The sequence below is a fragment of the Gavia stellata genome, chromosome 11 (assembly GCF_030936135.1).
Source record: "Gavia stellata isolate bGavSte3 chromosome 11, bGavSte3.hap2, whole genome shotgun sequence".
Classification (NCBI taxonomy): domain Eukaryota; kingdom Metazoa; phylum Chordata; class Aves; order Gaviiformes; family Gaviidae; genus Gavia; species Gavia stellata.
Window position 1 is genome coordinate 22,526,278 of NC_082604.1, and position 25,311 is coordinate 22,551,588.

The window sequence follows — 25,311 nt, forward strand, 5'->3', positions numbered from 1 at the left end:
GTGGAGTTAAAAAACTGCACATTCCCAGGTTGGGTCGTGTAATTTGTTGGGTTTTTTTAACCATCATGGTCACAAAAAAAAGAAAGGAAGATTCTTAAGCAGCAATAAAAAAAATATGGTATCACTGTGTATGTGCACACATGCTAGCAAAATATTTGTCAGGATTTCTTGTGAAAGAGGAAGAAGATAAAAGGACTAGTGACAATATTTCTGTTGTAGGAGATTTATTGTTTCTGTAGCCAGACTTCTGTTTTCCATGGATAAATGCAGCAGTCTGTTTATATATGAGCATTAAACATTTTTCAGAGCTACCCAGAGCATTAGCTGTTCCCTTTAACATATCATATTTGGTATCAAACTAATGATTGGTATGTTTTGGGGAATTATTATTCACAGCAGCCTGCTAGGTTTTTCTGTTATCCTACCTAATTAGGATGTGTTAGAGCCCACCTAAAACTGCAGAAATATTACTTTCTTAGGCTGTTGTTTGATGATACAATAAATCTAACTGCAGTAAATCTACTATACCTTATAAAACTGTGATTAAGTGCTAATCTGATGTATAAACTTTCTCTGCCAGTTCAGGTTTGTTAAAAAAAAAAAAAAACCTCACACCAAAAAACCCCAAAAAATCCTACCAAAAAACTGTTAGGCCAGGAGCCATATCGGGCAGCGTCTGTTCTCTGGCATTTGGCATGAACCTGGAAGAAGAGTACAGAGCTGGCATAAACATGCAGAGTAGAATAATAATTTGTCAGAAATGCAATCAGATTTGGGCACATGGAACTTGATCTCCTTATAATGTATTTTACTTGTACATTTTACCCAGAGTATGGAAGTGTGTGAATGGTCCTCAAGGGGTAGAGAAGCCCATGTGAGACCCCACATGATGGTGTGTGTCTGAGTTACGGTAGGCGTGCTACAGAAATACAGGCACATTTTTGCTATGTGGAAGCAAAGTCAGGATTGGTGTGTTGGCTCTGGGACAAGAAACCTCATTTCCTTTGAAAAAAGTAGTTTCCAAATGACTTTTTGCGTGATTTCTGACGTGGATTCAGAGTTGGAATGAGTGGGGCAGTTTGTCTAAAGCACAGACGTCCGTCCTGTCTGTTCGTGACCCGTGGCACATCTAGCTCTTGAGCAGATCAGGAGGCCAGCATCTGTGTAGACAGCTGAGTTTTATTTTATGGCTGATATGTTTTATGCCTGATAAACTTTGGGAGTTCAGGGACTCTCTATAGCGCCATTAAAAATTATGTGTGATATCTTGATACTGTACTAATTCTAACTGAACAACAGGCTCATCCTCCGGGAAGGGGGTGCTACAGACAACCAGTGCCTGTGGCTCAGTGGTTTCGGATGATCGAGGGAGAACAGGGTGATGGATTACCTACGCTGTAATACAATTTTGTTGGCGCTACAGCATTGCTGAGCATCACAGGGACATGTGTGGGTTGACAGCCTGAGAAGAGGCATGCTGAAGCGGACTTTTTTTGAGCGGTGTACATCGATCCTGATGGGATCTCAGGGACGGGAAGCCCGTGAGAAATTTGAGCACGGTTCATAAGCCCTCATGTGCATCCTTTTTTTTACCTGTTGGTTTTTTTGTTTGTGTTTGGTTTTTTTATTTTATTTAATCCTAGTTTTGCCAGTAAGGAATCTAATTCATATGCACTGTGATTGCTTCAAAGTGCAAAACAAAAGCAGGGGCAAGTGGGAGAGATTTCCTTTAGAACTGCACTTGGAGCTAAACAGTAGTGTGGGTGCATCGTACTTTGCCATATTTCCTGTAAATCCACAGAATGTTTTGAGAAAGACTTGGAATTTTTATAAGGGCCAGAAAAAAGGGCCTCAAGGATCTTGTTACGTTTTCAGAATGGATTTGGGACGTACAGGTGCAAATATCTTGAGGTTTTTTTTAATGGGCCCTTTGCAAATTAGGCTAGAAATGTAAGACTGGTAGGAATAATGTGTCATGTCTACTTATTTTTGGCTCATTTTTCTGTGTCTTTTTGTTTATTTAATTGATGTATTTAAAATAAAGAGCAATATTAATACCTATTAAGTGCCCAAAATAAGTAGTCAATTGCACGTTGAAATAGTGGATTTGGGGGAAATAAACCAGCATTAATGAAGTAGATTTGTTAGTATGTGGGGTATGTGTGTACATGCATGGATGCATATATAAAGATAAATTTATTTTCTTTCTCCTCTAACGTTCTTCTTTTCAGCCCTTCCTCCTCTATTTGTGTTTCCATTTACATGATGCCACTTCTAAGAAGTCGTCTTCTTCACCTCCCAAACAAGCCCTGGGGCCATGTTGGGGCATTAGGGAAAATGGAGTTCACATGGTTCGTAGGTTAGCGGGTTTATTTTCTTTCCCATTACTGTTTTTCTTTGGCAGTCATCCTTGGCAGGTTGTAACTTCAGCACGAAGTGAGGGGGTGGCCATGCGCGTTGAGCACTGAGAGCCACATGGCCAATGGCTTTGGGGTTGGCGGGTGCCCTCTCCATTCCACCTCTGCTCCTTTTTGCCGTCATCCCCTTGCTGCCAGTGTCTCCGGCCATTCCCGCTGGTTACTTCCCAGGAAGCTATAAGCAAGAAGGAGGAAGGCAGCACAGTTCCTAGGGCTGGAAACAGCAGCAGCTTCCCCATCACGTGCAGTGGGGTTCACGCAGCTCTGAGCTGCTTCTTCAGCTGTCTGCGTAGTCTGGTCCCGAGGCTGGAGGTGGCCATGCTGCAGAGCCCTGTGCTGGGGGATGTTTGGCTTTGCCCCTGGTTTCGAGAGTTGGCAGCATAAGCCTGTCAGCCGGAATCAAGCCCGGTATCAATTCAAAATTTGTCAAAGGGAAATAATTATTGTATCCTCTCCTATCTATACTTATGCTTTATTTTCTCTTTAATGTGATAGTTTGCCTTTGGGGTGGGAAGGAAGGTGGTTTGGTGTTGCTTGTTCTTCTCACAGTTCCTCACTTCCCTTGGCTGTGCCATAGCCGGGTGAGGGTTGTCTCCAGGGTGCTGGCTGAGCGACTGGGCCAGTGATGGGGGATAAATACAGAAACGAGTTTTCAGAAAATTTAAATAAGCACCGAAAAAATGGATAAAGTAATATTTTGGTAAAAAAATTGGAACTTTTTGCACCCTTTTCAGTTTCATGTCCTCATCAGGCATGCTGTGTATTTATTGAACGCATTTCTGTGTTTTTCTAGTTGTTGCGGTAGGAGAGCCAGTGTTGCACTGCCACCTCTTGATAGCCGGACAGGACAGCATGTGGCAGTGCTTCTTACCAAAGCATCCTGTGGAAAACACTTCGAACCAGCTTTGAAAAATTATACTAGTTTGACTCGAGCAGGGTGAATAACACTTTTGACAGACATGCAAAACATCAGCTTTTTTCTTTAGCTACCCAGTTACATAACAGGTGAATTTATGTGGCATCTCCACAGTTCGGCTTTGAGTGGGGAGTCCTCTTTATATTAATAATGCAGGTTGTTTCTGTGTAGCAAATAGCACTTTCATCTGACTTCTGCATTTTGATCTATCTTTTTGGATGATGCAGCAAGATTTTCAAAATCAGTAAGAGACCCATGAAACGAATACTACTATTTGTGCATGTATGTAACGTAAAAAGGCTGCTTTACGAGTATTTTTAAATTTAATTACCTTTTTTTCTGAAAGAGAATATTGTTTGTCTTCCTACAGAACTTCTCTGTAACAGGCAGTCTTAAATAAAGATGATTTGTGCCAGGTATGACAATAAAACATAGCTGAATAAAATTAGTGTTTGGTCCTGCACATGGTAGAATTGGTTGCTAATGCATGTAATGGCTAAAAATGACACTCATTTCACACTGCTCAGTAAACGAGCCCTTAAAGCATATTGTAATTCGGCAGGTATACCTTGTACGTCAGGCATCGCTGTGGATGGGTGCGGTTGGTATCAATGTACCTTTCTTTACAAGTTGTGTTGCATTAGCTAGAAGTTATTATACTGGAACAATTATTTTTTTCGTTTGGAAATGAGAAGGATTTAAGAAGCTCTGCATTTTTATTTATTTCCTTAAGAAACTAAAAGCCTCTTCCCCACTTCGGCAGCGCAGTATGCTCGAGCTGCTCTATAAGCATGAGATCTGGGTTTCTGTGGGCGCGTCCAGCATCGTGTGCAGCCCCCCGTTTCCCATGCAGGATAACCCCAGCTCTCCCACTGGGGTCCCGCTGGGGTCCCACTGGCCCCACCTGGGTCTGAGCCCTCCCTGAGCAGCTCTTGGACTGTGTCATTTTTCCTGTGCCCTCTCCAAACCAAGAGGGCAGTGCACGCTGCCCTCCCTCCTACCCCCAGCTATTAGCTCGGCGAACGGCTGTGCAGCTGGGGCAGGTTTGGGGGTGTCCATGTGTTCATCGACTTGCCATGGTTTGTGTGTGGGCAAACACACTCCTTTTGATGTCCAAGTTCATCCTGTAGCCTTTCCTCTTCTTTAGGAGTTTAATTGGGTCTTTACAACATTATGGGACTTGTAGGAAAGTCACATCTTGGAGAGCTTTTCTCACTGTCAAATTTGGTTGCAATTGACTGGTAAAAGTCAAGTTAGATGATAAGAAAGAGAGTGTGGTCATTTTCTCCTGTTTCCTTGGGAAACTTTGCTTGGAAAAGATGCCTAGAATATGTTGCAGCCTTATAATGCCAATTATAACGTGTAGTTGTTGCTTACTGCTGTGTTCACCGCTTTCCCACTTCGAGCAACAGTGGTGAATAGCCTGACCACGCAGCCATGTAGCAAAATTTATTTGATTTTGAACAATAGAAGAAAACCTGTTCTCTAGTCCTTTTTTTATGTCAGATCCAGATCAAACTTTGTCAAATAACAGTAGGACAGTCACTTACCTTCTCAGACTCTAGTTCCATAGAAGAAAATGATGGTGAGCGGCTAGGTAAAAACCTTGAAAGTCTGCTGATGAAAAGTGCTGGGCAGATACTAGAAACAGGAGATGGACCTTATTTCATACTATGTTCTAGAAACTGATGTTTTTACTTGTTTACTAGATGTCATGGGAAGATAAGGATTTTCAAACATTCAGAAGGCATGAGAATGTTCTCAAAAATGAGGCTTAGAGTTAGAAAAAATACTGTATTCTGTTTCTTCATATTTTAAAGACTCTTGTTGCTTCATATTTTCAAAATTTGTCATCAAAAGTATATATAGTTTGATACATTATTTGTCTTGCTAAATATTTACCATTAATAAAATCAAGGGAAAATTGTGTGTATGTATCCATCAATATTTTTAAAGCATTAATTGAAAGCCTAGAGTTTGTCTCTAATTTCTAGAATTCCTTTTGCAAAGCGTAAGTATATGGCTGAGATGTTTTCTAGTTTTTAGTGGAAATAGCTGGGCTTCCTTTGAACAGATACAGTGTTGTAGCCCATATTGCACTTTTTTACTAGAGGAGGAGTACCTGAAAATTGAAGTAGAAAGTAAAAGTGAGAAATTGCCTGGATACCAACGTGAAACCAAGTTCTCGGTCTTTGTTAGTCGGGCAGAGAGAAATCCATGTTTTGAAAAATGTGTTCCATACCAATAATGTTGATTAGATGAATTCACTGATTATTTTTTAAAAATCTGTGAAATGAGGCCTTTTTAGTACTGGTATTAAGCAGCATAGTTCCCCAGTCCGTACCAATTTGCATCATTTGAGAATCAGTCCCTTCAATATTTAATCTACTGACCTTTATGTTGTGGTGAGACAAATGACTTTTTAATGACTACAGTAGACTTATTTGCATTATAAAATAAAACCATTGTCTATGCTGCCAGGGAGCTACTTACTTTATAAATACAGCATTTATTGAGAAATGTGTATTATGTACTAAAAATACTTAATTGACCTACTTTTTTTTTATTTTCAGGGTTGTGTCCTTTGTTGTGACCTCATGGTTTAACTGGGAATAAAGATGAGTATAAGCAGTGATGAGGTTAACTTCCTGGTATATAGATACTTGCAAGAGTCAGGTGAGTTTTTACAATTCTAGTTGTTAAATAATGCATAATTTATTTGCTATTCATCTGCAACTGGCTTTAGCAAACACAGACACATTTAATTATTTTGCCAGTAGGCATGTGCTTCTGTCTGAGCTGTTTCTTGGTGTTTCTTCTCAACAAGAGAATGAATTCCTGCCAAGTTACCTTCTGTAACTTAATCAGATTTAGTCATTTGGAGTTTTCAGATGGCAGTCAACCAACTAAGGACTCATTTGATTGCTAGAAATGCATTTTCCTGGAGATCACTTTTATCTACAGGGTGATGATGGCACTTTGCACCATTTTCTTTGAGGCTACTTGAAGAAGAAGAAAGGATGACCACCAAAATACTGTTTTTTTCCTGTTCTGTCTTGGAGTGATGGTGCTCCTGTGAGCTAGTCTTCCGTGGCCAAATTCCTTACCTGAATGTGACTGTAGGAGGGCAGATGTTGCTGTATTTCAAAGGAAGAAGTGGCAACTGTGACCATATGACTTGTATCATTTGGATCTAAATACAGATGAACAGATTTTTTTACAGGGTTTACTCTTGGGTTCTCAAAAGCCTCCCTCCCTGCAGGACATTTTCTTGGAGGATTTTGTCCTTCGGTGTCAGGCTAACCAAAGCTTCCTGCCTTTTAGGAGGGAAGAGCAAAAGACAGATGAATATTGTCTAACTTGAAAACAAACTTCAGGCTTCTTGAAAATGCATTTGACTCATGCAACATCTGTCTACTGCTTCTGTCCACTGCTCATGGACTTCTCAATTTGAGGCAAAGAAGCACCAGAAGCAATGGTGGATGGCAGAGGGTTTTTTTATTCATTGTTCAGCCTGAATTTACTCAAAAATTGTTATATGTTCTTACTGCTGTTGCAGGTTGCTTTTGTCACAGAAGCCAAACTTACAAAATTGCTTTATCTTCATCTGAAAGTTTGCAGGCAGCTTCCTAGTTACCTGACAGCGCCAAAAAAAAAAAAAAAAAAAAAAAAAAAAATCAGTAGTTTAAGAAAAAATTATGTGACAGTAAAGTTAATTTGCTGAAACAGCTGTTTTTCTCTAGGTTAAATTCGCCTTTTCAGGGCGATCAAATAAATAGCAAGCAACTACCAGTGCCGCACCATAACATGCTTGCCACTTCTTAATGTAGTTCTAAGTGCCAAAACACACACAATTCTGACAGCACTGCGCCACAAAGTGAATGCTCTTCTACCTACAGATCCATTTCACTTTCATGGGTAAAAAATCAGTGAGTAAAAGTAGAAAAGTGAATCTTGGTGTCTTGGAGATATATACTTTATTAAATACTATAAACGATACTCTCCCTCTCTCTAGTTTTAGAATATATAAGTTATGTAAATACTATTGCATATTTTTTATATTTACTTATGCACAAATGTTTTGCCAATTATACAATAACTAATAATTGCTGTGTTTATATATAAACTTAGTTTTTGTCTTTCTGGACATTTAAACTAGAAACATATAAGAGGGAAACAACAGAGATGTTTTGATGAGGTTTTTTTAGTTCATAAGCATAGATTTGTAAACGGAAGATCCTACAGCAGTATGGCAAGTAGCATTGCCTATCTATAAATCAATTCTGATGTTTTTGCCTTCTCTTTAGGGTTTTCCCATTCAGCATTTACCTTTGGTATAGAGAGCCATATCAGCCAGTCTAATATAAACGGTGCTCTGGTGCCACCAGCTGCTTTGATTTCCATCATCCAGAAAGGTCTGCAGTATGTAGAGGCAGAAGTCAGTATTAATGAGGTAAGGAGGTTTTGCCTACAGGAGCATTATGTCCTTGCTTGCAGTAAGTTTGAATGTTAGTATTTTTTCTTAACTTTCTTGTATCCTATTTATCTACTTTTACTTCAGATTCCTTACTGCTGGTGTTCACCATGACTCCAGTGGTGGAACCAGAATGGAGTGACATAACTGGGTAGGGGTTCTGCCCAGTGCAGCCACACAACACCAGGCATGGTGTTCTGGCTCATTGCTTAAAGGTCCGTTGTCTGTAGAGTTTTTACCCTAATATAATGTTGTAGTAAATCCAGACAAGTGCAATAAGATAATCATTGCAACAAGTTACCTCTTAATTTTTATTTTCATAGGCTTGCACTAGGGAGGTGGGAGAGCAGCTCTCATTTGGGTGATATGTCGTTATAATGAAGTAATGAGACCCCGAAGGCAAGATTTCCAAATAGAGAGAGGGTTTCAATTTGTGGCAGGAAGGATGAAAGCATATGCCAGTTTGCTTTTTGCCTCTGCTGGCTAATTCATCTTGAGCAGGTTCTATTAAATTTGATGTTTAAATGGTTATTCCAGCAGTACGGAAAGCTATGTATCTTCCTGCCTGATGCTGCAGATACTCACCCTCAATTTCCATTCTCATTTATGCCTGGAAGGTTAGCAGCCTTTGTATATGTCAGTTATATTACAGAAAGAAACTATTTTTTTCACTAATTCTGCTCTCTTTCCAGTCTCCCTTATGTCTTCTCTTTATGTGTAGTTTTTATAGTCCCAGTGAAGCAAATCTTTTCCCTTAGGAAGCCTCAGAAAAATAAAGCAAGTGATTGGAATAGAAGAAGGGGACCCTATATTTATCGCAAGGAATCCTTCTAGCTCCTAAAAATAGAGCCTTACAAAGCCCTAGCATATGTATAAGGGTATTTTTAACTGGGTCTTGTCCATTTCAGGATAAAATTCTTCCTTGTTGTTTGAAAGCATGCCAGCACTGTTTAAAAAAAGGAAAGAAAACTAGTCAACTCTCCAGATAATATGTTTATGGAAAGTATTAGTCTAATAAGCTAGAATAACTTCACGAGCCAGTGACCTGACGTGCAATGTTTGCAGCTCTTCAAACAAACCATTAGATTTTGTTGCAGCCACTCATGTTTGAAATCATATTCATAGATAGCTTACAGTATTTTTTGCTTTAGTAGATGACTTAGCAAACTGGAAGCATAAAAGTTTTGATTCCAGAAGCTCTGCCAGAGGCCTGCAGTGGCTTTTTTGCATATTTATGATGGCCACTTAACTTTAGACTAAAATTCCAATCCTAACCCACAACAATGATGAGCTGTCACTTCCAGCACCATTTGTAAACTGTTTTATTATATTAAATCAAAACTTTTGCTTTGGTTTTCCTTGGAATTTTTGCCCATAATGTTAATTTGTACTTGGTGTTGTCTTTTTTGTTTTCTCCCTCTGCTGTAATTTAGGATGGTACCTTGTTTGATGGTAGGCCGATAGAGTCTCTCTCACTGATAGATGCAGTAATGCCTGATGTGGTACAGACAAGACAACAGGCCTACAGAGACAAACTTGCACAACAGCAGGCAGCAGCTGCTGCAGCTGCAGCCGCAACTAACCAACAGGGATCAGCGAAAAATGGAGAAAATACTGCAAATGGAGAAGAGAATGGAGCACATACCATAGCAAGTAAGTTGAGACAGAAACGACTTTAACCTATGTTAACGTCATTTCCTTGTCATTTATCACTGTATGAGCTCGTAGTACGAGCTAGTAGACAATGAGGTAAATGTGTAGAGGTACTAGTAACCCTTCAGCTTGCAGAGAATACCTTTGACACAGGTGATACTTGAACAGATGGTGTCTCACCTTTGACTGTCCCCAGTTTGATATTTGGAATTGCAGGAGGAGATGCAAACTTCTGAATTCATTAATTCACAATATTCCATTGACCAGTCTTACTTCCAGTACTGCTCCTTTCTCATCATCTGAGGGTTTTTCACAGGACCCTCTGAGAGCTCTTGCATAAAGAGGAAAAAAAAAAAATTGGAGGCAACTCTAAATATTGCACCTCCTCAGCTTTGGCCCCTGGAGGGGGGGAGTCTGCTAATTTGCAGCTGGTTAAAACTGAGCATTGCTTGTGAAGCTCCGCAAACTACTTTTGACAGGTTCTGCTAACCCCATGAATCGGAGAGCTGTAACCAGTTCTCTGTAGGACAGACTTCGGTGTCATGTTGAGATCATCATGGTTGCTGAGACAAGTTCTGTGTCATTTGTGTCCTTGATCAGTATCAGTTTTCATTATTTGCTATTCAGAATTATTCGATGCAACTGCTTGCAGGTTTGGTTTATTCATTGGTTCCATTTTAGTTGTGATTGGTGAAACAAGTGAGTTTTACTTGTCATCACTGGTGAAAGGAACATACCTTACAATCAGGCTTAGTATAGAAAAGTTCAGGTCAGGCATTAAAACGTGATTTTGAAAATACTGGTCTGGAAGTCTGAATTACACATTTGAGAGGGGGAGTTACAGCTCTTGCTGTAAAAGCACCTGAAGAAAGGACATTTTTGAGAGAATATTCCTATCAAGCTGTGTACAAGTTTTGCATTTTACAGCTGGATTTTACTAGGTTTTTTCATTATTATATATGATAAATAAACTGGAAATATAATCTTTGGCTTAAACAAATAAGCTCTCTACTTTGATGCTTTCATTTAAAAATCTCAGAAAAATATTTACTTGTTAACTGTGAACTGGATAGAGTAAGCGTAAACTTCGTATCTCAGCTGCTGTTAAATGTGATATGCCAGCAACCCCTACTGGCTGGTACACCAAATTATACTGGCATTGATTCGCTTTAATTGAAGCAGTTTTATATGGTGCTCTTTCTTAAAAATAATGCATGTTCTAATAGCCTTTTCTGTTTTCTCACACATACAAACAGCAACAGAAACCCTTGATGTTAAATTAAGCAATAGGTGTGAAATGTTTTTTTTAACCACAGTGAATAAATACGGAACAGGTGAACTGTTGAGCTTTTTTTATATTCCGCATTTACACTCAGTGTGAATTTATTTTTAATAATAGAAAATGATTGATGGTAGCTGCCAAGAAAACTGTTTTGTCAGTTGAATTACCCCCAGTATGTTTTACAGAACAATATGGATTCAACATCGCTTCCACGCAGAAAGCTATGTATTGCCACAATTCCACGGTAATTGCCAACGCAGTTTAAAAAGCTCTGTTATCAGTTTACCGTATCACCAAATGTTACTATATTAATTAAAGTCATTTTATAAATAAAGTGTCAGAGAGTAGGTTTAAAACCTGTTTGACTGCAGTTGGTGAAAAGAGAGATTTTTGAAAATGAATGTGTCATAAATGTGTTTTTAAGGCATAGACTAGTAACATATTGTACTATGGAGTATAGTGCCTGAAAAACTGTGAGTACTTTTAACATCAGCATTTATTTTTTAACATAGCAAAAAATTAATTTTTGGCCTCAATTTTGAAGTTTCAAAATTAAATCCATTTGAATGCTGAGGTTTAGAAGGGCTAAGAGCTTTCTCACATTTTTGAAACTCCCCATCTGTTTATAGTACTTCATAAATTGGAACTGGAAAAGTAAAGGAACATTACAGCTTTGTCAAATTTTGACCCATGTAAATTGTGAATTAATTGTTGTGCTCATCCCAGAAGAATATGAACCATACAGTAGTTACAATGTATTGTCCCAAAAATATTAAAATCCACATCTCTCTACTGTTGTTTCCCAAAATACAGATAATCACACAGATATGATGGAAGTGGATGGAGACGTTGAAATCCCTCCCAACAAGGCAGTGGTGCTGCGTGGCCATGAATCTGAAGTATTCATCTGTGCCTGGAATCCCGTTAGTGACCTTTTGGCCTCAGGGTACGTGCATTAACCATGTATGTACGTAACATCAATGCTCATTGATATGCTTCTGTATGTTGATGGTGACACGTTAAAATAATACCTACCCCAATGCCCCCTACATCAAATGCCACAACATTTGCTGTCTTGAAAGGAATACCTTTTTAAATGGAATTAATTGAGAGAAGGGGTTATATTCTTATTCTGTTCTGTAGATCTGGAGATTCGACAGCACGGATATGGAACCTCAGTGAAAACAGCACGAGCGGCTCTACGCAGCTGGTACTTCGACACTGTATTCGAGAAGGAGGGCAGGATGTACCCAGCAACAAAGACGTGACATCGCTGGATTGGAACGTAAGTAGGAATGGCAGTGCTCAAAATACTCCGAGAAAATTGTACCTATAACTTTGCATAGTCAAATTTTAAGTGACAGCAACTGTGCATCCTCTGGTACGGCTCCTGAAATACTTCTGTTTTTGAATTGCATTGTAATTTCTTGTCTTGTAATTCGGGGACTTCTTTTTCGTAAGTTGTAGTGGGTGGAATAAATATCATAAATCTTATGCAGATGTATCCTACCTGAAATTTGCTTTGTGCTCTTTAGCTTTGAGTTAATACGGTAAAAATAAATAAAATAACCTTTTTGCTGGCAGAGTGAAGGTACACTTCTAGCAACTGGGTCTTACGATGGCTTTGCAAGGATATGGACTAAAGATGGTAAGTGAAATACTTTTAATTGCCAATATATTTTCCTGTATTGTGGCTCACAGCATAGTTTTTTATTTTTTTTTTAATGTATTCATATCAATATAAATTTTCAGGTAATCTTGCCAGCACCTTAGGGCAACATAAAGGTCCTATATTTGCGTTAAAATGGAACAAGAAAGGAAACTTCATTTTAAGTGCAGGAGTGGACAAGGTGAGATAATCTTTGGTAAAATTAAAATTCTTTCCTTCACCGTTATAATCTAATTTGTAAGCATAATAGCAAAGGTATAGAAAGTAAGTAAATTAAACTAAAGGCATGGGACGTAAATATGTAATTACAAAGAACTTGTTACGCTAGCTATGTTTCCTTGTGGTTTATAGTAGTTTATTGAGATATTTTATTAGATTTTAGTGTCCCTGGATCTCTTCCCAATTAGGTTAGTGTAAGCTGGAAAGTAAGTGCTGAACACAGAAACATTAAACCTTTGTAAAACCGAATCATCTAAAATTTAGTGAAGCACTTTGTGCAAAGCCTCAGGAAAAAAAAAAAATTGTACTGGAGGAATAGGTTCAGGCTCATTTGGATATCAGTCAAGCCTGAGAATGATTAAAAAGGTTAGAGCTGGAACATAAGAAAAATCAATGTATCTGACTGGGGAGGTGCCAGTAGTGTAATGCCATGAAGCACCTTGTTTTAACTGTTTTATGTCACGTCTCTAAACAAACTTAAAGACTCACAAGGTCTTTAATTTCAAAGCCATTGTTCGTGTGGGAGATTTTATGAATGGTAGGAAGGGCACACATCGTGATGAAGAATAGACTTAAGACAAGTTCAAAGAGTAAGAATAGTTTAGTTTTTCCCCTGTAACTGCTTCAGGGTGCAAGAGTGACACAGGCAAACTGCATGCTCAGCAAGGCCACAGGCCCACAATACTTAAAACTGTAAAGCAGTAGATTTTCTCCTTTATTCATATGGCTGGGGTTTCCTGCACCCATTTAACCTGGTTTGCTTTAATGCCCAGCTTTGTAAATGCTTGTGCTGGCACAAAGGAAGGAAAAGTAAATGTCTCAAAGTATGGAAAAGATGGGTTTCTTCTTTTGGCAGCTATGGTGTCTTATGCCAGTTTTTAAATCTTTATGGAGGTGCAGCTCTAATGTGCAGAAAAATATTCTGGAGGAGATAGAAGCCCCGTTTCAGTTAATAAAACTCCTTGGACAAAGCAGAGATTATGCTTTAAAATATTCTGCATTAGCAGAAAGATTGACCCAACATTATGCTGCTTTTCCATAAATAATTTGTGTGGTCAGTTCATGCTTCCACTGAATTTAGTGTCAAAATTTTCATTGATCGTTGTGGTAGGTCAGGAATATTGGCATATAATATAGTGATTATGAAATACTAATTTTGTCATGTAAGATTTCTTTCATCAGAAAGATATCGGAAGTATTGGCAGAGAACAGCTCAGAACAAAATTACACCCTTAAAGCAAATCTTTCAGATCCTTAAGCATGAGACTAATTGTTTATATCAAGATCTCCTTAGGGACAATTGAGTATTTAAAATTACAATTTGAATATACAAGTATTTGAAATTAAAATAGGTGTGTGGAGTAGGTTAGAAGAATATAAATAGGACTAAGGAGATAATAAATAAAAATTAAATAGATTTTTTAAAAAAAGCCCACAACCCTCTTCTTACCTCCAGACCCCAAAATGTTGTAATTAAACACCTTTCTAATATTACAACATATTAAGATTTTCTACTGTTGTCTGCACTTCTATTACCATTTCCTTTAGTACTGGGTACAACACTAGAAATATGTAATCAGGAGCAGATTTGGGCTATGGGGAGTAGGCTAGGTAGTCTGATACATGTGAATGGTGGCAGTTGTGGAGAAACTAGCAACGTGTACAGGTTTGTTTATTGTTTATTTATCTGTTTAATACAGACCACAATTATTTGGGATGCCCACACTGGTGAAGCCAAGCAGCAGTTTCCTTTTCATTCTGGTAAGTCTTGATTTTGATCATTCAGGATTGTCATCTGAAAAGACAAAGTGTTATTTATTTAAAAAATAAGCTCCATAAACTTCAGATTTATTTATTTATTTACACTATTTCAAAGTCTCACAGGCAGTCTTTGGATACTGACTCCCATATTTGTAGTCTTACGAATTTTGATAACGTAAACAAAGAATTGTTCTGATTTTGTAACTTTATAAGTCACAATTTTATTGCAGTTCTATGAAAGTCATGAGATAGTCCAAATATTACCGACTTTGTGTAGTACAGTGGCAGACAAATCAAGTGGGTGGGCCACGAAGGATTTGTGTTTATCAGCTAAGGACTGCATTTGTCATCTTCCTGCTACAGTAATCCCAGCTCTGCATCCCATTGTTCTGTGCTGCCTGCTGTGCTGTCCCCAATTTGTTTGGCCACAAACCAGCTGAAAGGCTGTTCACGGGCCAGCTGGGATGAGAGTGCAGCCTCTCAGGAGGTCAGACAAATTGCTTTGTGGGCTGCATGCTGTGCAAGCCTGCCAGAATCAGCTGGAAAATAGAATAGAGAGGATGACAAACATGTCATTGAAGGGCCTTTAAGAAACGTGTCTCGTTTCCACTTTTTATTTTGCTTGTACTACGTTTTCAGCAGCATGACAGCAATCAAAAACATTAATTCTTGATTTACTCCAAGCAATTCTGTGTCCTATCTGCCATAAATATCTTGGCTGGATCAAATGGAATATGTCACCCATGATTAAGCTTCAAGCTACCACACCTTATAATGCTGGAATTAAAGAAAGGAAATAAATCATTACCTTTCACTGGCTGCCATCTATGAGCACAAGCGTGGACTGTTAGTGGAGATGAGCTCATGCACGACGATGTGATAAGTTGTGGGAACCTGTTCCTCGTGCTGACTCTTGAGATTTATTTATAGATGACTTAACTACAGCTTGTTGTCCTGCTGCACTGTCTTGTGTATAACTGGTTCATTTCAGATATGTTCCATGTTTTAAGGACTTCTATGAAATTTTATTTCATTTCTTTGTGTAAGACTGGTTTTGGCTGCATTTCTCACTGTTCATAGTGTTTGATTACCTTTAGAACTGCTGTAAAAATTAATGGTTGCTTCCTGTTGGCGTTTGTTCTAAGGTGGTGCGTGCTAAATTTGCAAATCAAACTCCTGCAGAATACATACCATAGTTTTAAATATCTTTCTTTTTCTTTCAGCACCAGCATTAGATGTTGATTGGCAGAGTAACAACACATTTGCCTCTTGCAGTACAGACATGTGTATTCATGTCTGTAAACTGGGACAAGATAGGCCCGTCAAAACCTTCCAGGGTCACACAGTAAGTACTGGAAAATTGGGGGTTGCTATGCTATATTTTTATTAATGAGAGACTCGGGCCCAGTATACTTGCCAGTACACGGCGCTTGGGTAATGGTTGGTCTTTGGCAACAGGCAATAGGTATACATATGCGGGTAGTTGTAGTTAAGGTCATATGGTAACTGTAGTCTCTATAATTTAGAACAATTCTTGCTCCCATGTGCAGCTTTTTTCACCAGTGCCAGGATGGCATAGCAAAAGTGAGCTTAGAAGAAGAAACATGGTAACTTTAAGACACTGCTGTGCATAGCCTATGTTGTGTAAGAGCATGCATGGGAAAATGTGGTAGCAAAAACTTGTTGTTATTGAAGGCAAAGCTAGGAATGAAAATGAAATGTTAAAATACTCACAATTATACAAATACCCATAACTGCTGTCCAACTTTATCTTTCGTAAGCTGTCATTTCTAATGGAAGTGAAGACTCCAACTTATTCTCACTGTTCAATTTTAGAATGAAGTAAACGCAATCAAATGGGATCCAACTGGTAATCTTCTGGCATCCTGCTCTGATGATATGACTCTGAAGGTAACGGGGAGTTCTGGTACTGGCTTTTATCTTTGTAGGACTCTGGAATGTGCACCATTAGTTCGAGCAATCCAGCAGCATCACTTGCTGTATCGTCTAATATTTGTTCTTTTTTAATATAACAAGATTAGGCAATCCTAGGAAATCCCTGTTAATCAGAGCCAAGCTTTGGTCCAGAGAACTTGTTGCAGGCTGCCACTCTGAGACTTGGAGCATGATTTATTAGGTGCTTTTAGCTGTTTACAGAACCAGGTCATTAATCATTAAGCTGTCACACTTGATGGTTGCTTTTGGTTAAAAGGAAGAGTTGGAATGCGTGTCGTGTAACATACAAGGATGGGTGACTAGCTCCTTTCCGGGTTTTCTTCTGTTTTCCCCTTCTTTCTGGTTAAAACCTTTGGCGTATTGTTTCTTAAGAGGCTGTGTGTACTCCTTGTTTTTTCCAATTCATCAGGAGTCATTCTACAGCTTTCAATTGCACCTACGCTCTTCCTCCAAATAATTCATAGCAACGTGCTTTATTGTAGAACGGGGGCAAACTTGTGAATGCATAGGATACTGTAACTTATAAATGACTTCAGGGCGCACTAGAGATCCGTACAAAAATACCACCAGATTAGATGCACTAGAAGAAATGAGGCTGTTCATGCCTGACAGGCCTGTGCTGTTTCCATGTTACAGATGGTTTTCCATTACTCCCATACTGCTTTATATTTAGTAGGTGTTTAGCGCTATGTTTAGTAGAGTTTCAGAATTTGGTTTTAATGTTGACAGCACTGTCCTACTAGTAGCCCTTGGGACAGTTGTTTCCATCTAGCTCACCATTGTTTAATCAGAGACAGGGAATGGCTGAATGAGTAGCCAGATATCCCCTCCTGTGCTGGCACACAGTCAGGCACTTGCAGTGGAAATCACCATGTCTAAATATAAACATTTAAGCATTAAGCCTTCAGTCTAAAGCTAGATGTCTAGACATCTTTAGTCAACAGAGTGTCTAGCACCACTGAAGAGCAATTCATCCTTTCCTAAGTTAAGTGTCTAAGTCAAGTGTGATGAGTAAACCCCGGAGAGCATCAGTTGTTCTCCATTGGCAATGGATGAAGTCAAAATATCTAGCTTAAGCTAGATATTTAATACTTAGGCAGCTGAAACTCATATGAGAAGAATTCCAATCTAGAGCTCAAGCTGTTGCTGCTGCACCTCCGTGAGTAGAGAGGTGACAACCAGGAACATGTCACTGTTTGTGGGCTCAGGCAGTTCAGGCAATTAACTTCTTGGTTGCTGTTTCGAATTCAGCCCAGTCTGGAAAGAATTTTATCATTTTGTTCAGGATTAACTGGAAGACAAATTGCTTGTAGATAAGTCTATGCATCACTAATCACTTGTGGATCACTTACGTTTCAATGGCAATAGGAATGAATGTCAGGTTTTTAAGCATATGGAAGATGCCTAGTGATTGATTTATCTCTCTCGTGATGCCAACTTGATATTCTCCAGAGCAGCTAATATGGACTCTTCCCATCTATACTAGTTTTGGAAAGAGAAGCTAGATTTTGATCCCATCAATTTAAACTGGAAATACAATTTTAATTGTCTGCACATTGAAAATCAATTTCCCCTTCAGTGAGCCACTAGTTCTGAAAAGCATCATTCATTTACACATATACCCCAATTGCATCTTAAATACAGTTGAGCTTAAACATGCTTCTGTTAGCTTTTTCTAACAAGAGGTGAGCTAAAAGCACTACTAAACCAGATATCATTAAAAAAAGCATTCAGATGGTTAACGACTATATCAAGTTTCACATTTAGGAAAAGGTATAAAAGCCTTCCAAAATCCCTTCTGTATGCAATGCAAACTCTTAATAGAATAAAGTTACTTGTTTGTTGCAGGTTATCCTGCGGGAGTTGGAGTTCTAAGGAACTCCTCCTGTGTATGAAGTACTGAACACCTGGCAATGCAAATCCTGATAAGCCAGGAAAATGCCATAATGTTTTTTTCAGTATGCATCTATGGTTTTGTATGAAAACAGAAAAGTTCTCTACTATCCCTTTATTTCCCTCAATCTGTGTAGCAAGAGGTTCATTTAAAAATAGGACTGTGATATTTTGTCAACTCAGACATGAACATACACATACTGCTCTTCTCATTTTAGCATCTGTTATCATCCCTGCACTTTTCAAGGGGCTTGTAGTTAGCACATGCAGATTGGTTTCTATAGACAGTACCTTTATTACTCATTAACCCCATCAGGTACTTGTAACTCAAAAAATGGGAGGGTACTGGGGTAATACTTGTCATAATTACTCTAGAAACTCAGCAGTCATAGCAAATGTTTTGCGTGGCCTAAAAGGTAGGAGTCAGGCTGCAAATTATAAAGAAGAAAGATGTAAAATGTATTTTAGTACAATATTGTGCTAAATGTCTTTGTGTTTTCTTCCGTTTTTATCATAGATCTGGAGTATGAAACAAGACAGTTGTGTCCATGATTTACAAGCACACAACAAAGAAATTTATACTATCAAATGGAGTCCTACAGGACCAGGAACAAATAATCCAAATGCCAATCTTATGTTAGCAAGGTACTATTTAATCCTGTTTTTAAATTCCTGTTAAGCATTATTTTTACTTCACTCTCTATATATGTAGGGTCATGGAGTGTTTTGAAGCATGTAAGATACTTTATCATATTGTGTTTGTATTAGAAACAAAAATATGTCAAATTGAGACGTAGTTAATCTGTGTTTTTTCCCTTGACAGTGCATCCTTTGATTCTACTGTTAGGTTATGGGATGTAGACAGAGGAATTTGTATTCATACTCTGACAAAACATCAAGAACCTGTGTACAGTGTAGCTTTCAGTCCTGATGGCAGGTACCTGGCCAGCGGCTCCTTTGATAAATGTGTACACATCTGGAATACACAGGTATAGCTCTTCTGTCTGTTAAGAAGTTTGTGTTTTGGTCTTTTCCTTCAGCACCCTTCCAACCTTTGTTGCTCCATCGTGTTTCAGCCATAAAGAGCTTTGCCCTTGCTAACATGCTGATTCGCTTTCTCTTTGTTCTAAGGTTACTTCTGTTAATGGACGTACATTTAATCTCTCTTTGAGAGCTTGCCTATGGTGAAGTAATAATTGTCTTTACATTGTCTTTACTTAACCAAAAAAAACCAAAACAAAGCCCACCACCAAAAAAAACCCAACCAAAAAAACCAACAAAACATATTCAACAAAGTGTCTTTAATAACAAGTTGCATCCAAAAATTGTCTTTGTTAACTCTGAACTTTAAGCTCCTGATAAAACAGGTTTGCTGTGAAAAATGATGACTGCATGTAGACATACAAATCTGATAGCTAGTTCATTGAACTTCACTGAAAAACAAGAGAATGTAAAGCGAGAGAAGACGATGACAGAATGTTTCTACAGAGCTTTCTAAGAAAGGACACTGTTGTTTTGTATTTCTGGCAAAAAAAGGGCTGATTGCAAATGAGTCTAAAGACCTTGTTGTTAGGCAAGATGTGATCTCTGGCTACTGGGAATTGAATATTAATTTTTGAAAGGCTCATTTTAGTAACTGGAAGCAGTCATGACCATCCCCAGTTTTGCCTGTCAAACACAAGAGATCAAGATGCGATAATTGTGTTTTGTCATGTCCTTCAATGCAGTGCTGAGATTGTCCACGAGTCTCATCTGGGCCATTTCCTCTGAGAATTTCAGCTTTTACAAGTGGTGGGGAAGTTTTGCATGTTGTACAAATTCTACTTGTTCACTTGGATTTTGTTATATTAATTACATGTTTTGTCCCTTTTTAGACAGGTGCCCTAGTTCACAGTTATCGGGGAACAGGAGGGATTTTTGAGGTTTGCTGGAATGCAGCAGGAGACAAAGTTGGAGCAAGTGCTTCAGACGGTTCAGTAAGTGCAGCCTGACTTGTTTGACATTCTAACAACAAGCATCTTTTGGAAATCTTTTGACTAACAAAGGAGACAAAGTTTTCTTCCGTAGCTGAAGCTTAGTACAGCCAGCTCACAGGTAGATTTTTAGCGTGTAAGGGTGCTGTAATGTTGAAAAGATAATATATCTTTATTCTAGCTTAATGCATTACTGTTGTAAACCCTCCAAAAGTCTCAGAAGGTGAAGATGCCTCTAATATAAATTTTCTGTCCCTACTGGGGCTTGCCATGGAAATGTGTTCATTGTGGCTGGTCTTTTCATTATTGTCTGGAAACAAGTTCATTTTTGCCTCTTTGCCCTTTTCGAGTGAAAATATTCAGTGTAGGTGATACTATTGTTACGCACGATAGGAATGAAATATCTTCTGCATTGCATTCAACAGAAAGAGCAGAAAAATGAAGTACAAATTTCTGAATGCTCATAATTAGAAAGTTCCTAAAAATGACAGGAGCTATATGTAAACACCAGTCTGCTTCCATTACATAGAAGCAGAGAATATAATCATATATTTAATTAATCATGAATGCACCCTCTATCATCTCGTAGTGGTGTATTGTAGCATCAGCTCCTAGGTCTTCTGACATTGTCCTGCAAAGTACTGCAGTAAAATACTAACATGCAGTTCTTTGTAACAAGTGTAATAGTTGTTTTTTGCTTGCCTCTCTTTTGTCATGGTTTAAAAAAAAAAAGGAGAAGAGAGCCTAAGGAAAAGCAAAATTAGAATAAAATAAGAGTGATAAAGGAATTGTATTTTGAAATGCTGTATGTAGCCTAAAGTAACAAACGTCAGCAAAAAGGAATCCTGGTAACTTTGTAGTCCAGAGTCTCAGGTAGTATCTTAACGCACGTGCCAAAGCGTTCTCTTGTCCTGCGTGCTCCATGCTGGTAAGTGAGATAGCTTTCAGAACAGAAAATAGGAAGTTCTGATTTTTAAGTAGACTAAATTATAGAGAATTAATTTTGATTGGTCTTTCGTATCACTTTAGTCTTATAATTATGGACAATATCATAAAAGGAACAAAAGGTCAAGGCATGTCCTGAGTAGAAATTAATTATCATTCCACCCTAGATGACCCTTTTATATACATGTGGTGTAACCTTTCCAGTCTTCCAGTTAATTTGACCCAAGAGGCTGATTGTACTTACAACAGATTGGTTTTCATTTAGTTTTTGCTCTTTTAAAAATGTTGGGTTTATTTTGGTTTACATTGTTTGCTAGCAAAAGCCCTCTTCATCCCCCCGGTTTGAAATATACTTATAGCTCATAATAACTAAGCAAATAGAGGCATATTTGAACTGTTTGATGACTAAAAGCGTAGCTTTTATATAATTGTATTTTACTACTAGATTTCTGTATCTGACAGAACTAGAACATTAACTGGTTGTTAATGTTCTGATAGTCATTCATTAGGCAGCAGTACCCTTAGCAGGTCTGGCTGGGTGCTCATAACTGAAGTGCTCACCTGGTGATTCAGCCCCCCCCCCCAGTCTAAGAGATACAAGATGAAGCTTGCACAATCTGTTTCATAGGTTTTGCTCAGATATTTCACACAGAATTGTATAAATGTGGAATATTGTGCAATGTGCAATTTCTAGATATGTATTTCTTTTTCTTGCAGGTTTGTGTATTAGACCTACGGAAATAGCGCTACTAGTTGGAAGCCATGGACCGACTATGAATGTGTACATAGCCAAAATGACTGTCCCTGACCCATGTACTGCTATAGTCCCAATTGAACCATGGCCAGTCCACTACAGCCAAACATAAAAGAAATATATACATATACTGTATATAAAAAAGAGGAAAAAAAAAAAAAAAATTACACCCTGAAGAGGATGACAGAGTTTTGTCACAGCTTGTGAATCCTGTTCACCAAGTGCTGGAATCTGCTGTGCCCCAAAATAACATTTAAAGGTTTTGGATATGAAAAACAGAAGACAGAGCGCGCGAGAGAGAGAAATATACCGTATACAAGAGCAGACCCATATACATACCAAATTCAGAAGATACTAATGGCAGCCTTCATTACCCCTTCCCCCCTAAATCCATTATGCCAATGGATTGTGGGGTATTTTTGTTTTCCTTCTCAGTAGTTGACCAGTTTGTGTGTACAGAGAAAATGGACTTACAGAAATCTGCAGCAGTAGTGTTTTCTTTGCTTTTAAACATTGGGTTTTCTGTTTTGTTTTGGTTAAGTTTGTTTACGGATGCATGAAGTAAGGGAGTTAATTAGTTTCTTGTTTATATTTTTTTTCACCTTGGAAAAAAACGTTTCTTTGAAACATATTGTAATGCATTCTTTGAAGAGGTAGATTGAACCTGATAATGTTTGGTACATTTTGTGGCTCCCAGAGCACAATTTTGTGAACAGAGGGAGAGTGGAAAAGGGATTATGGAGAGAGAAAAAAAAAACCATCCTTCAAGGTGTGATATTTCACGTCCTGCTCACCTACGAAGTATGACAGTAATGGGTATAATGCTATGTTTTATTTTCTGGTGACATGGCTGAAATGCAGTAGTTTCATATTTGGGACATAATTCTGCCAAACTTAAGAATAGAAGGGCACAAAAATATGGAAGAGAAAAATACAGGGATGCAAAAAAAAAAAAGGACAAGGAAAGAGAAAAAAATGCATCTTCTGTCGCTTTAGGACCATAGCTAAAATATGGTTAAATTGTGCACTATTTGTGAAAAGGAGCAAAGTATAGCTGGGGGATCGTTTTTAAGAGGTTAAGATCTTTCTGGACAAGGGTTCATGCCACAGCTTCTCTGAGAGTTGCCCATCATTATTTGTAGGAGCTTAGATGTATAATTGTAACCAAACTCCAGTATTAAAAGTATCTCATGTAATTTTTCTTTATTAAAATAAAATCTTTGGCATATATTTGATAACACTGCCATTAAGAGGCAAAATGTTTACTACCTTAGATTTAAAAAAAAATCTTAAACAGAGGACTTGCTTCAAGTTTATTTTAATAGCAGTGATTCAGCTTATTTAAAAGATGAATACTTGCACTAATTCCCCTGCTGCTCCAGTCCTGCAGTTTATTGTATCTTGTGACTACATTTTTTTTTCCAAATATAGGGTAGATGTAAGCTGCTATTTTTTTAATAATCACTACTATATAGTGTCTTTTACTCTGTTCACAATATCAAGTATTTTTCTTACAATGACAGATGTATATGGCAAACCTTTTTCTGCTCATGTGATTAAAAGTATACTGATAGCGATTTTATTTGTAAACGATAGCATGAGGTTGTGTTTACGCGTATGTGTAGTCAAAAAGGTTGCATCATGTCTTGCATAAGATTCCAAGAGTGTAAATTTATAAAAAGAGAGGTTGTCAAATTTATGTCACAGGCATTTTTCTTCAGGAATGGTTTATATTACAGAGCTTTACAAAGTTATCAGTTTTATAACACTATTTCAATCACAAATAATTTTGTGGCTTATGATTGCTAGTCTGTAACCTGGTTTGGTTTGGTTTGGTCCCCTCGCCCCCAAGTTAGGTATAAATTGATCTAATTGAGATAATGCAGCTTTGACATTTTAACCATTGTTCTTTAGGCATTGATTTCTGCTATTTCCATGGAATAAACACGACTTGAAGCAAGTCTGAGTTTGGCTAAGGTAGGGTAGCAATTTGCCAGTGGTAAAGAGAAGTCAACAATATGTTCTTTATGTATACCCCAGGAATATAATACTATCATACACAGCATTTAAAACCAACGAAAAGTCATATCCATAAAGACAGTCATCCGCGGTGGTTCAGTGCCAGCTACTTTTAGGGTTTTGGAACATATTACAAATGTTTAGAGCAATTACCCTGTGAGTTACAATATGTAGGAAACCTAATATATTGAGCGTCTGGCACTTGAAATATTGCTTTTATTGCTGGAGGTCCATGACTGTGGCTGACCTCTGTCATTTAATGAAAAAAAAAAAAAAATAAAAAAAAAATTCTGTGCAATAATTTTAAACTGTGCTCCCAGGAATAGACACAAATGTTTTGAGTATGTTTAAGCTGCATTTTTCGTTTAGCAATGCATTTGTCAATTGCACTGAATTTAAATCTGAAAGTCAGAAGTGATTCTTGATAGTACTTTTGTATTTTAATATGGACAGTTTATTCATTTTCATAAAAGTTATTGGATGATTCTTTCAGCCAATCTAAACAATTGTGGTGGAATTCTGTGACATAGCTGCAAAATCACACAGCCATGTTTTAGGGTATTGCCATTTTCCTCTTTCTCAGTCATCAGCTGTTTTGGTTGTAATTCTAGTTGCTTAAGCATAGTATCACATATTCAGAAATAGATAAAACAGAGCTTCAGTATCACAGGTCCAGGGTTTTCAGGTGCTTGAAGCACAGTCTAGCAGGATCGTCAAATCTGTTGACTTGAGTGCTCTGGACACGCAGGCTGAGACCCCCAACCTAGTGTGACTCAGCAGTGCCCCACCGTAGTGGAATGATGCCAGTTTCCACTAGCAAAGGATCTGGCGAATAGATATTTTATTGTTGTCCTTTACTAGCATGCCACAGTGCTGCTCCTGCTCACACCTCTTCTCGCCTCGTTTTATACACTGTTAAATGCATGCATGCAAGGTGTGCTAGGTTCTGTGATTCTGTGAAGCAAAAAGGAAAAAAAAGAGAACCATGACATTAATTATTATCTTCTATAGCACAAAGACCTCGTATTCCATAGTGAGGTAGACTATCCAAATTGTTCCTTTAAATTGAGTATGCCAAATGTCAGTAGGACCCTAACTTTGTATAAACGTGTGCACATACTTAGAGTAATTCTGTTGCGCCTGTTTTCCAAGTGCAAAGGCAAACGTGTGCCTTTGCATGCATTGCAATTCCTGTTTTTTCCAGTTCAACACATTAATGGGCAAATATCCAAACAGAGGTATAAAAGGAAGGGGGAAAACTGGACTCAGTTAATGGTGGGATAAGAAATTAACTGCTCTTGAGTTCGCTGACTTTCTGTGGATCCATCTCAGAATCCCGTTTCTCATTTCCGCATAATTAGGTCCAGGTTTCTGTAGACT

The 25,311-nt window shown here is 38.1% G+C and overlaps 1 protein-coding gene across 2 annotated transcripts in view; it reads left to right on the top strand.

The window, feature by feature from the left end:
* TBL1XR1 (TBL1X/Y related 1) overlaps positions 1–21,989 on the top strand; it is a 113,039-nt gene extending 91,050 nt beyond the window's left edge. For both annotated transcript variants that reach the window (XM_059822448.1, XM_059822450.1), the window contains 14 exons: positions 5,907–6,009; positions 7,641–7,786; positions 9,241–9,460; positions 11,556–11,688; positions 11,886–12,027; positions 12,327–12,390; positions 12,495–12,592; positions 14,331–14,391; positions 15,615–15,736; positions 16,228–16,302; positions 18,758–18,885; positions 19,064–19,229; positions 20,115–20,216; positions 21,876–21,989. In XM_059822448.1, coding sequence (XP_059678431.1) covers positions 5,952–6,009; positions 7,641–7,786; positions 9,241–9,460; positions 11,556–11,688; positions 11,886–12,027; positions 12,327–12,390; positions 12,495–12,592; positions 14,331–14,391; positions 15,615–15,736; positions 16,228–16,302; positions 18,758–18,885; positions 19,064–19,229; positions 20,115–20,216; positions 21,876–21,902 — 1,542 coding nt within the window. In that variant the 5' untranslated portion in view covers positions 5,907–5,951 and the 3' untranslated portion in view covers positions 21,903–21,989. The remainder of the gene's footprint in view (positions 1–5,906; positions 6,010–7,640; positions 7,787–9,240; positions 9,461–11,555; positions 11,689–11,885; positions 12,028–12,326; positions 12,391–12,494; positions 12,593–14,330; positions 14,392–15,614; positions 15,737–16,227; positions 16,303–18,757; positions 18,886–19,063; positions 19,230–20,114; positions 20,217–21,875) is intronic.
* Positions 21,990–25,311: the final 3,322 nt, after the last annotated feature.